Genomic DNA, 12,024 nt, shown 5'->3' with positions numbered 1-12,024 from the left:
ACTAAACGATCCCGTAACAAAAGTCCAACGATTGCATAATGGATATATAAATGATAGTTAGCTAAACGATCGTTTAATAAAAACTATAGTGGATAGCTAAACGATCGTTTAGTATTCTCTAAACGATCGCTTAATAAAAACTATAGTGGATAGCTAAACGATCACTTAGTAATATCTATCCAATTGCTTAGTATATCTATCTGATCGCTTAGTAATATCTAAATACTCGTTTAAAGTATTCGTAGAGACGCATTCACCATGCGGTCTGAAGACTTTTTAAAAACTGGGGTAATTTTGAAATTTCGCATGGAGAAAAGGTCAGTGATAAAAATGTTTTTAGGAAGAGGTCATTGGTAGAAAAGTTTTTGGGTTTCCGGTCATTTCGTGAAATTTTCCAAGTTTGTACTAGTAGACCAACTTAGAAACTGAAGTTTGATATTTTATTTTTTAAAAAATAAAGATATTAGATAATAGAAAATGGGAGGGGAATAATATAAATTAAAAAGAAGAAAAGAAAAAAAAAACAAAACAAAACAAATTATGCATTTTTTATTTAGGATGATTTGGCTGTAGTTACTTATTTCTGAAAAAAAAAAAATTGTTGCAAAACACTCTATTTATGGTGTATTTATCATTTTATCATAGTCCTTTTTTTTAGCCTTCGATCTCAAAGAGAGTACATATCTGATGTGATGTCAGTTGAGTTATGTTCATTTCGACTATTTTATTATAGTCATATATCACAAATTCACAGAATCATAATTTTTCAATAGTTAAAAACAATAAAAAGAAAAAGAATAAGAGTGATCTAAGGAATAGCAAAATTTAAAGTTTCATTTGTAGAAATAACAAAAGATGTAAATTAGAAAAATGGCAAAATCGTTTTTTAATTACTAATTAGTAATTATAGAAAGATAGAAATACCTCAATTCTAAAAAACATGTTTCCTCCCTAAACCCAAACATTGAAAAATAATAAATAATTACGCTATATTTAAAAATCGTTACCATAAAATCTAAAACTGCAAACCTAAATACACTTATATTGGCTCATCTATACATATTGATCCTAGCTAAGACAACATTCAATGACCTTAATTAGATTAGATGTAAAACACACTACCAACCAAAACCCTCAAAAATCAACTCACCCAAAAAAACCCAAAAAATCAATCTACAACCAAAAAAGGAAAAAGTTTGAGACTTTCATTCTTTCATTCCTAATCCAAAACACATAAGCCTTTTTCGACGTAATATAACCTAGATCAATAATTACTAGTTTAGCCCTCTAACTCCTACCAACATTAAAACTCAACTTCCATGTGAACCCTTTATAAAAACAAGCCAAAATAATATAAAGAAACACAAAAGTACCAATAAGAAATAGGTCACACTTATTCTTTCCATCCAATGTTACTAGTATTATCAATGAAATTGAGATCAGAGACAAATAAGAACAAGTAGAAAATCCAAGACCCCAATCAATAAAATTTCGCTAATTCATATGAAAAACCCCAAATAAAAAGAGACTGAAACAAGCAATAATAATAATAACCTCATTATCTTGAGTAACAAGAGGATAATTCGAAGCACTAAGGTTAATAAATCGATCCCAATCACCACCTTATCGGAGCAAAATCGCCACCGTATACAATGTATTAGTCAATTGCCACTGTAATTGGGCCTTGGTGAGTAACAAGATTAGTGTTAGTGATGATCGTCACATTCCCAAATTTCTTAAAAATGGGATGAATCTGAACATAATTTTATAGATCCAACTGCTCCTCCAACGACGATTCGAGATCTATATGCAAAACATACCCACTAATCATATGGTAAAAAGCTTCAAATGTCCGTTTCACATAGACCTATTATTAAATTAATTTTAAAAGGTATATAATATATCCCTTTTCATAAGTAAAAACAATATTAATATAATATTTTAATAACCATATAAGTATGATTTATATCAAAATGATATATCATTAGATTATTAAATAAAATTTTAAAAAGTATAAATTGTATAAACAATGATATTATAAACAAACAAATGTATGAAGAGTAAAAAAGGTAAGGGAAGAAAACGTGATAACAATATAAATGAAAAGGTTTCGAAAAATAATAGAATAAAACAGAATATGATGATAAAATATAGATTGAAAAAACTGAATACGAAAACAAAAGATTGATGCAAAGAGATACTTGGGAAGAACATAAGGGAGAATCTTTCCTTTAAACGCGAAAAAAATCGAAACATATGAGGTACCATATTTGTTGTAAATCGGATTTGTTAAAATCTAATAATCGAGTATTATAATTACACAGTAAAAATTTATTCCAAAACTCAATGAATACAAATTCGAAATATGAAAAAAGTATGTGTACGTAAATACTAACCGTATTGCTAACTCATAATGTCACATTACAATTACATCATATGTGTAAACGTAGATTAGTTAAGTCTCATAAGTTCATATTACTATTATAGTGTATGTAAAATGTATATTAGTTAATTATCAAAACTTGCCAAAGACAAACTAGGAATATGGATAAAACGAAGCATGTGCGGGGCACATGTTTTTGTCAAAATTCTACTGAATTCAGATTTTACCAAATCTCCAAAACATTAAATCTTGCTATATAGTTAATTTCCCAAAGAATCATTATTGGGCTAGCTAAAGTGTCAGAACTTCTGTACTTGACCCAATATGAATCCATAAATGGGCCAACAGGCCTTGGGTTAGGCCCAGTTAACAGTCCAGGATTACGCATCGTATCAACATCCAGCCGCCGATGGTAACTCAGAAGCAGCACATTCCGGCGGAGTTCAGAGATGACCGTACAGCACTCCGATTAGGGTTCATCAGAGGCTCAACAGAAACCGTAAGGAGAAAACTGATAGAGAAGCCGAATCGATCCGAGATATGTTTGGATTGAAGCGATTAGTACCTCGTGCTTGCTCGATTCGAGCTTCTTTAACAATGCAACTCTCTAGTTGCGAGGAAAAATTCCTTGTTTTTCCTTCGCAGCATTTAGCTCAACTGACTTGCAATCGCTTCCTCGACATTTATCAGGTACCTCGATTGATTTTCTTAGCCTCCATTAGGTTTTGAGAAAATGAAACAAAATTTATTTAACGAACACGTTGGTTCTTGTGGTTGTTCTTGCGACGGAAATTTTTAATTTTATTGGTTGGAAGATGCTCAATTCATAGCCCAGAAATCTGATATGAATTTATTAAAATTATTGATTTAGAACTGATGGAAAACGTACGTCCATGCCAGTCATATGTAGTAGATTCTTCTTAATGAAGTTGTATTCCGGTACAAAGGGGCAATGTCTCAGATTAAGATCCATTTTTTCTGATGTCTGCAGTTTGGAAACAAGGCAGCCATTGAGAAGGAACGCGCTCGGCTGTAAGTTTCAGTTCAATGTTACCGGCAGAATTTTTTGAGACTGATAATTATCAACAAACTTTGTTGATTTAAATTGTGACAGTGCAGATGAAATGAATAGAGGATACTTTGCTGATATTTCAGAGCTAAAGCAACATGGTGGAAAGGTAACATCTTAGTTTTGATGATAAGTCGAGATAATGTTCAACGACAGCGTAATCTATTTTCTTGGATTTTTAATTATAAACGTTGATCTTGAAGATTGCAGCAGCTAACAAGATTCTAATTCCGGCTATGGCTGCTGTAAAATTTCCGGAGTTTGAAGTGAGTTATTCTGATGGTAAAACGTTGAAGCTACCCATTAAAATTGATACTGATGTGGTTGAAGACAATAGTTCGGCATCGGCCTTGCCAATGGCCACATTACTGTGTCTTTCTTTCAGAGCTAACTCCCAGGTATGTTTTGGTTTTATTATATTTGATTGTGTTCGTTAACATGCATACAACATGGAATGATGGAATAGTCTATAATAATCTCTAATATGCTTGTAGACATTGACATTATTATATCATTTATTGGGATTTAAGGTTAATGTCATTTGTCATTCCCAGTTCTTATTCTTATCAGAGAAATTTGAATATTCAGTAAGCTTGAAAATGGACAAAATACAATTGTACGCACTCTGAGTAATCTTTTGGGACAACGTACTTTACTCTAGACTAGTGGCTGCACATTTGAGTGGGTGACTTTAAAGTTATTTGATTTGAGTTAAAGTTTTCTTCATTGCATCGATCGGTGTCAATCTTAGTGGTTGGATGCTAGGTATTCGCTTAATTAATGAAGAACAGGAGAGTTCATTGCCTTCCTACACTTCATTTTTTGAGGAAAAATATTATCTCGCTGTTAAAAAATGATCTTGTTGCTTTTTCTTTGTCTAGTAACATTAGAGTTTCAGAATTTCAAATAAAATGATTATGAGGTAGACTACATGCACTAAAATATGCAAATTTTGATGCTTTCGGGGAATGGTATTAAAGGGCCCGTTTGATAACGATCCCGTTTCCTCTTTCATGTTTTTGTTTCTCATTTTTTAAGGAACGGACTTGTTTATAACCATTTCTGTTTCTTTTCTAAAAATGGAGCCAAATTTGAGAAACTACATAAAAAGTAGTTCCTCCGGAACTCGTTTCTATATTTATTTAACCGTTCTCACAATGTAATTATCTCATACATTTGCTCTAGTGGTTATAGGCACCCAGACGATCTATCTTCTCTCTCCAGTTTTGGGTTTGAATCCCTCCTAATGCAATTTTTTTTTCTTTACCTTTTTGTTTTTTATATTATGTTTTTTTTTTTTTTTTTGGTTTTTTTAAAATATTTCTTTTGTTTCTATTTATTATTTTTCTTAACATTTTTTTTGACTTTTTGGTTTTTATATTGTGTTGCTTTTGGTTTTATTTATCATATTTCTTAAGTTTGCTATATTTGTTTATTAGTTTAATTTTGAATTATAATTTTTCAATATATAGATTTATATATTATTTTAATTTTCAATATATAGATTAATTTTTTGTTTGAATTTTTTAATTTTAAATTTCATAAAATAGTATAATTGTGTTAGATGTGAATCGAAATCATTTAAAACAATCACTCGAGTGAGGGTTTGGCATTGTCGATCAAGTTTGTGCAACATTTAAAGGATAAATACATTGTTTTTATATTTAGTTGTTTATCGAGACTTATTTCAATTAGATTATATGAACTTTTGATAATTTCTTTTTATGTTTAATGTATGACATCTCTTTATATATATATATATTTTACTACCAAAAAAAATGAGAGAGAGAGAATAAAGAAAATAAAGAAAAAACAAAAAAAGAGAAATAAGAAATAGTTATCAAACAAGAAATAGCTTGTAGCAAGTGCACCCCTAGCCCATCCAAGGCCTTCACGATCCTTAGTTCGATTCCTAGTTAAGAAACTTTCATTTTCTTTTATATATCTTTCTTTTCTATATTAATTTTTTTCTTTTATATTTCTTCATTTCTTAATTAATTTTTTAATATTCATATGTGAACTTAATTTTAATTTTTAAACTTTCCAATATCTCGATTTATATATTATTTGATTTTCAAATTTCAAATTTTTATATTTAAATATTGCAATATGCATGTTTATATATTACTTTAAATTTGAATTTGAATTTTTAGTACATATGAAATAGCTAGAATTTTACCATATATAAATTTTATTTACTAAGATATTCATTTAGGTTCACTTTAATATTTTTACAACCACAATATTTACATAATAATATAGTTGAGTTAGATTTGGATCAACATCACTTAAAACAAATGACTTGAATGAGAAATAATATTGCAAACCAAATTTTAGCAACATATGAATGAAAGAAACAATTGTATTATCGTTATTAATTTTACATCGGAACTTATGTGTATTTGATGATGCAAATGTTTTATAATTATTTTTTTTATATTTTAATGCATGTTATATATATATTTCATGATTAAATTACATTTAAACTAAAAAATAAGAGGAAATGTAAGGAAAAAATACAAGAAACGAGAAACAAGAAATGATTATCAAACATGTTTCTATTTCTATTTCTTTTTTTAAACAAGAAACAGAAATAGGTATCAAACATATTCCTGTTTCTAATTCTTAAAAAATAAGAAATAGGAAACAATAAACAAGAAACGAGAAACGGGCACGTTATCAAACGGGCCCAAAAAGTTCCCAATCTTTTTAAAACTACAGTTTGTTCTTTAATATTGAGAACTTATTTAGACAGTGAAATTTTAAACGTTCTCTTACCTGAGCAATTCTCAAAATAGTATTGATTTAAGAAGAATCTTCGAGTATTCTTTAGAAATGTATATATAAATTGTAGGCTATGCAGCAGAACAATCTTTAACAGTGAAAGATTCTTCTTTTAGCCCATTATAAACTGTTCCCTAGGGAGTACGTCAAAACAACACCTTTATTTCCATATTTTACTTCCTTTGAATGAGAAATTAGAACTGGAGGCTTAGACAGGCGGGCTTGCATATGATTGGTTTGATCAAAGAAAAGATGAACTCTGGTGGTGTCATCATCATATCTTCCTTTTACCTTTACAGGCCATGATTGATTCTTGGAGTGCCCCTTTTCTCAATGCCTTCTCTAGTTCAAAGAATGTCCAGTTATATGAGGTAACGTAACTCCGTAATCAATTATATTTGCTCCAATGGTTGCTAATTTTCTTCATTGATTTCCTGAACAATATGAAATGACTATTCTCTGTGGAATTTAGAACTTAAGCCTCCTAATTAGGTTGCAGATACTGTTTTATGTATATAATATACAGATAATAATACGTATATGTGGCTTTACTGATCGTATGTAATATTGGAACTATGTTCCTGTGGCCTTGAGCTGATTAGCCTTTTTAGAAACTGAGTCCATAATGTGATGATTTTGTTGGCCAGCTGAATGCTAATGTTATTGATGCATACATGAATTCCAATCCAACTCTAACTAGAACTTTCATTTGTAAGGTTTCATTTATAGATTCGTGGTTCTTATGCCGAAATCCAATTAAGAAACTGCTTCTTCGGCTAATGAGGAAACCCAGTGGCAATGCACAGAATGATTCGCTTCAAAGGCAGATTGTATACTCATTTGGCGACCATTATTACTTCAGAAAGGAGCTTAAAATACTAAATCTTCTTACTGGGTATGTGTTATTTTCATCTTTTTGTGTTCCCTCGTTTGCCGTCTCAATGAACCAATAAACTAAAAGGCCGTACGATTATTCTTCATAAAAATCTTTACTTAGGTATATATTCCTGCTAGACAAATATGGTAGAATAAGATGGCAAGGCTTTGGATTGGCAACTCAAGAGGAGGTGTCATCTCTTCTTTCATGTGCATCACTTCTTTTGGAAGAGAAATGAGGTATCTGACTATGTATCTTTTCTCAACCCATTTTGCTTTTACCAAACATGGAAAGTTCTCTCAATTTCTTAGAATTCACATTGGCATGGTTGAATAAAATTTTCATCTTTTCAATGTTTTTCAGAAATTATCCTTCTCCATAAAATGATTCGCCTCCAGAAGTTCTGTTCCTTGCCGACGATGCAAGAAAAATTAGCAAATGATAGTATCTATGAATAAAGATATGATTTTCAAATGGTGTGAATCATTAACACCAAGGAAAATTTTTGTGCGAGCTTAATTTCTTGAAAGCAACCATTACGCATCTTAATGTCAAGTTGACAAGTGATTTTTTATTTTGTTTTTGTTTGTAGTTTTTCCCCTCAACCAATGCGGAGTCAGAGGTCGAATCATCGATTTTCGGAATAGTAATCGATGTCTTTTTGGTACAACATTATGTATGCTCATTTTATTTTCGAGGTTTTGTTTGTAATTTCACATCTGGTCTGTGGTTATTATCGAGAACACAAATGTTAATGCTATGGGAAATTATTTAATGCGATGGCCACACTGTTGTTTAATTTCTCCAAATTTCTCTCCTGATCTAGTCGTATAAAAGCACAAAGTTATGTTTGAATGTGATTTCTGAGAGGTCTTGGTATAAAATTAACCAATACTTAGTTGAATTTTGTGTGTACATATATAGGCAGATGAATTAGAAAACAATTACAGACATTAGAGAAAATTTGAAAGTCCAAACTTCTAGATTAAAGTATTTTTTAAACTCACTTCTTAGTAGTTTCTACGACTAAATAACCTTTATTAAATAATGAATCAAATAGAAAGGTGAAAGAAAGAGAAAAAAATATTTTAAAAAGAAGTAATACATTAACATGCAAAAAAAATTATTTAATTATTTTCATAGAATTAAGATTAAAAACTCAATTTTAATTTATATTTTATATTTTATATTATGAAAAAATTATTTCTAAATCGCTAATAAATTTATTTTTAGTAGTAGAAGAATAAATTCTCCCAAAAAAATCCTGAAATAAAAGTAAAATGAAAAAATCTATTTATAATGTGAGTAAAATATATATTTTTTTTATAAAATTAATAATAAGTTTGAGTTGATTCAAATAATTTTGAGTAAATCCATAAAATTTCTATGGTTTGAACTCAACCAACTCATACAAAGTTGAATCGAATTGATCATATTTTCCAGATCGACCAAGTTTTTTTTTTTGGTTTGAAATTCAAATTTGCAAACAAAACAAGAGAGCCAAATACATTGGGTATGAAACAGTGTTAAACACAAAAGGAGATTCAGATCGATAAGTATGAGCTCTTATAAATTAAACTTCTATAGAACCGACTAGTTCACATGAAGAAATTTACAGCGCAGCTAAGTCAAATTCTAGTGGGAGAATACAATATTAATGCAAGAAACCAAAAGGAAAGAGGGGGGGAAATTGAAAAAGAAAAGACAGCGCGACAATACATATAGCAGCCGCACAAACGGAACTTCGTCGGCTCAATGGCTATAACTATACAGTAAAAGAATGACAAATTTAATCTCCTAAACTAGACGCTATGAGTGGAAGAAGCTGGTGAAGATGGATAATTGAACAAACAATACAAGAATGCTTAAATTTAGAATAAATCTGTCAGGTTGATTCTGCACAGAGCCATTATCACTGAACTGCCCAGCGTTCACAAATTCACTTTTTCCGGTCTTGGTAGCTGTAGAAACATTTACTGACATTGAACCTAATATGGAGAAAAACATATGGTGTTATAGTTGAAAGTTGAAACTTAAAACAAGGTAGAAGAATTAAAGGTATTGTTACGAAAGAAAACAATGATTTATTTGAATTGACTTTCTAAGTGCTTAAGAAAAGAGTTTTTAGAAGAAAAAGTGTTTTCAAACACAAAGAAAGTTAATCCGAACAAACTCAAAGACTAATGGTTTCAACATGATCAAATATATTTATGTATCAAGTGAATGAAACACTTGTATAATATGGTAGCAAATAGAATTTTGAGTGGTTGAATTATATTTCACAGTACAAAAACCTTGTAAAACATCAAAGTATAATTAACCAGCCTATGTTTGTGTGGTTGGGTACTTGTAGTTGAAAAACTTGGTAAAAGAATTGTGTCCACAATCTATATTCTATATCTTTATTTCTTAGAAAGATGATTTACAGAGGGTTATGGAAACTCACAGTCATAGTTTGTCCATCCAATTCGTTGATTAGCTAAATCGTAAATGAAGATTTTGTCTTTCAGAACAAGATCTGCCACCAAAAACAAACAACAAAGTAAGATGCCGTGTTAGTACTTCAGGTTAAAAAATGGTAAGAAGATGATATATATATATATATATATAAGATTTCTGAACTCACCTCCTAAAATTGTAATCCCTTGACCTGGAATTTTCTGGAAACCAACGCACCAAACAGTAGTACCACCCTGTAATGAAATTTTTGTCAAACTCAACTTCAAACCAGTATAGAGGATATAGCAATAAAAGTATATTTGTCTAGAAGTGTTCTATTGAATGCTCCTTAACTCTGAGCGAGAAAAGGGGTCTGAGTCAGTGATTTTAGGAAAAATATGTCTATAACGGTTCGATTGCTATGAAAATCTAAATGTCCAGACAGTGAAGTGAAGGCTATAAACTTACAACGGAGTTTTGTTGTATAAGGTAGTCTTGGGGTCTTAATACCAATGATGCACCACCAGCAAAGTTTAAGCTTACTTGAGGAAATATATCAGCAACACTGAGATTATACCCGGAGACGTAAATAACGAGTCCAATACCTCCTCATGGTAAACATAAACCTCAAACAGAAATGTAGATTGTAAATTAAATCAACCTGGAGGAGGTAACATAACACTGATTTCCCTTGAGGACAACCGACTGTGTCGATTGTGAAACTATGTTTGTGACCTGCATATAGAAGAGAATGAGAGAGAAATAAAGCTATAATTAACCGACATCCATTGTTACAAACCCTATTCCCAGATTAAGTCAACTTCAGCTTTCCTAAAATGGAACATAACATATATAACAGTGTGAACAATGATGATAAATAATGAAACATCATAATGGGCCTTGGTCATTTGAAAAATAAGAAACGTCTGAAAGTAAGACTCACGGCAACAACAAAAGAGTTATAAGCTTCCTCAGCAAGGTATGCCAAAGTAGTGCCAGAGTCAATTATGGTTCCTTGGCTATTTGATGTTGCAAAGACAGCCGGACTGATAGGTAATACTTGACCATTGACGGAGATGCTTTGCAGATTCAAGTTATAATGGGGCCTGAAGCCAACAACAATTAGAAACCACATGCTTTCAGACTATTCGATCCAAGCCTCCAAATACTCATAAGTTTACAATGCTTGAAGTTATAACATTTTAATTATAGGTTAACTAAGTTACTCACAGACACTCTAGACAAAGATAATGAAAATCGATCAGATACTGACGGGAAAGATGAGTGGCAAAGAACTTACTGTGACGGGACTAGAGGAGTATAAACAACATTTGGCTCCACAATCTCACCGAGGACCAATATTCCCCCACCACTATCATCTCCTTTCAAACAATGAGAGAACACTTTTGGTGCTATTCCTCGAGAAGACAGTTGCGAAATTACAGACAAATCCTGTTGCCCAAACCCAAAGATTCCATCAACTGCCCTGTCTGACTTAGTCAAGTCTCCAGTCTGTGATGTGCTACACCTGTTTAATAAACAATGATCCACCAATCGAAAGAGTTGGTTACAAGACTCACAACCCCTAAGTACTGAAACATATAATTAGGAGAGTCAGTGTTGGAATGAAGCATAAACTCACCCAAACATAACTGAAGCTGAAGAATTTGAAGTCGCAGTACTATCAACTACTATATCAAGATGAATCATGTCCATAACATAATAGCCCGATGTTCCACTGCCATCTCCGTATTGGAAGACATAAGCACACTGATTGCTCTGGCCGAAACAGGCAGAATCAGAGGACTGAACGCCAAGAGCACATATTTGGTCTGAACAAGATACCAGAGAAGCTGTTGTTGAGCTACCAGGATCAAAGAAATTGAGCTGAATCTGTGAGGCAAAAACAACTGTATTTAAAACATATCGCAGCGAGAGGGTTAGGGTTTGGGTAACAATGCCACCAGTTTAAAACGGAATTAAAACTTATGGTAACAGAAAATAACCTGGAGCCCACTAGTTGCTGGACAGCCATTGCAAGAGTTGCAGCTAACCCACAGAACATCACTTCCAGTATCGATCTGCACATAGAAATCCTTTGGAGGATTACCTAGTTGCACTTTAGTATAATAAAGCCTGTATAAGAACCACAAATTTTGGCCAAACCAAAATAATGAGATCAACAAAGGTAATTAGTGCAATAAGAAAGAGAATAACCCAATACATTCAATTGAAAGATTAAATCATGGGCAATGACCATGATGATACATAAACATATCCGGAAATATAAAATCAAAATTATCAAGTTCTTCTAAACTAAAACTGGTAAAAAAGAGAAGACACGGAATAACAGTCTAGAGGTTCATTCATTTGAAAAATCAACAACAAAGCATCCATTCAAACTCATTCATCAAAAGGAAAACCCCAATTACGGTTCTAAAATTAATACATCTTGTCAACATAAGAAAGGGA

At 31.6% G+C, this 12,024-nt stretch overlaps 2 protein-coding genes across 8 annotated transcripts in view; one reads left to right on the top strand and one right to left on the bottom strand.

Moving 5' to 3' along the window:
* The first annotated feature begins 2,784 nt into the window (after positions 1-2,784).
* Positions 2,785-7,922, top strand: LOC120087664. 7 transcript variants are annotated; one of them, XR_005484639.1, is made up of 9 exons: positions 2,786-3,073; positions 3,375-3,415; positions 3,498-3,561; positions 3,656-3,850; positions 6,536-6,607; positions 6,953-7,131; positions 7,234-7,352; positions 7,477-7,589; positions 7,706-7,922. XR_005484639.1 is itself a non-coding variant. In XM_039044512.1 (8 exons), the coding sequence occupies exons 1-7, from the start codon at positions 2,924-2,926 to the stop codon at positions 7,349-7,351; spliced, it is 819 nt and encodes a 272-aa protein (XP_038900440.1). In that variant the 5' UTR covers positions 2,786-2,923; the 3' UTR covers position 7,352; positions 7,706-7,922. The 7 variants fall into 7 exon arrangements, 4 of the variants coding, with proteins under 4 accessions (XP_038900441.1, XP_038900440.1, XP_038900439.1 ...); XR_005484641.1 differs by lacking the exon at positions 7,477-7,589 and having other exon boundaries at positions 2,785-3,073; positions 7,251-7,352; XR_005484640.1 differs by having other exon boundaries at positions 2,785-3,073; positions 7,251-7,352; positions 7,477-7,922.
* Positions 7,923-8,656: 734 nt separating this feature from the next.
* Positions 8,657-12,024, bottom strand: part of LOC120089228 (aspartic proteinase 39) — a 3,966-nt gene continuing 598 nt past the window's right edge. Inside the window, exons 2-10 of the mRNA XM_039046647.1 lie at positions 11,559-11,688; positions 11,195-11,445; positions 10,853-11,080; positions 10,496-10,658; positions 10,214-10,287; positions 10,021-10,117; positions 9,740-9,806; positions 9,560-9,631; positions 8,657-9,101 (exon numbers count right to left, since the gene is read on the bottom strand). Of these exons, the coding sequence (XP_038902575.1) occupies positions 8,923-9,101; positions 9,560-9,631; positions 9,740-9,806; positions 10,021-10,117; positions 10,214-10,287; positions 10,496-10,658; positions 10,853-11,080; positions 11,195-11,445; positions 11,559-11,688 (1,261 nt within the window). The 3' untranslated portion in view covers positions 8,657-8,922. The remainder of the gene's footprint in view (positions 9,102-9,559; positions 9,632-9,739; positions 9,807-10,020; positions 10,118-10,213; positions 10,288-10,495; positions 10,659-10,852; positions 11,081-11,194; positions 11,446-11,558; positions 11,689-12,024) is intronic.

The sequence above is a fragment of the Benincasa hispida genome, chromosome 10 (genome assembly GCF_009727055.1).
Source record: "Benincasa hispida cultivar B227 chromosome 10, ASM972705v1, whole genome shotgun sequence".
NCBI lineage: Eukaryota > Viridiplantae > Streptophyta > Magnoliopsida > Cucurbitales > Cucurbitaceae > Benincasa > Benincasa hispida.
The sequence above is the reverse complement of the archived record's forward strand: the minus strand, read 5'-3'. Positions and strand labels throughout refer to the sequence as shown.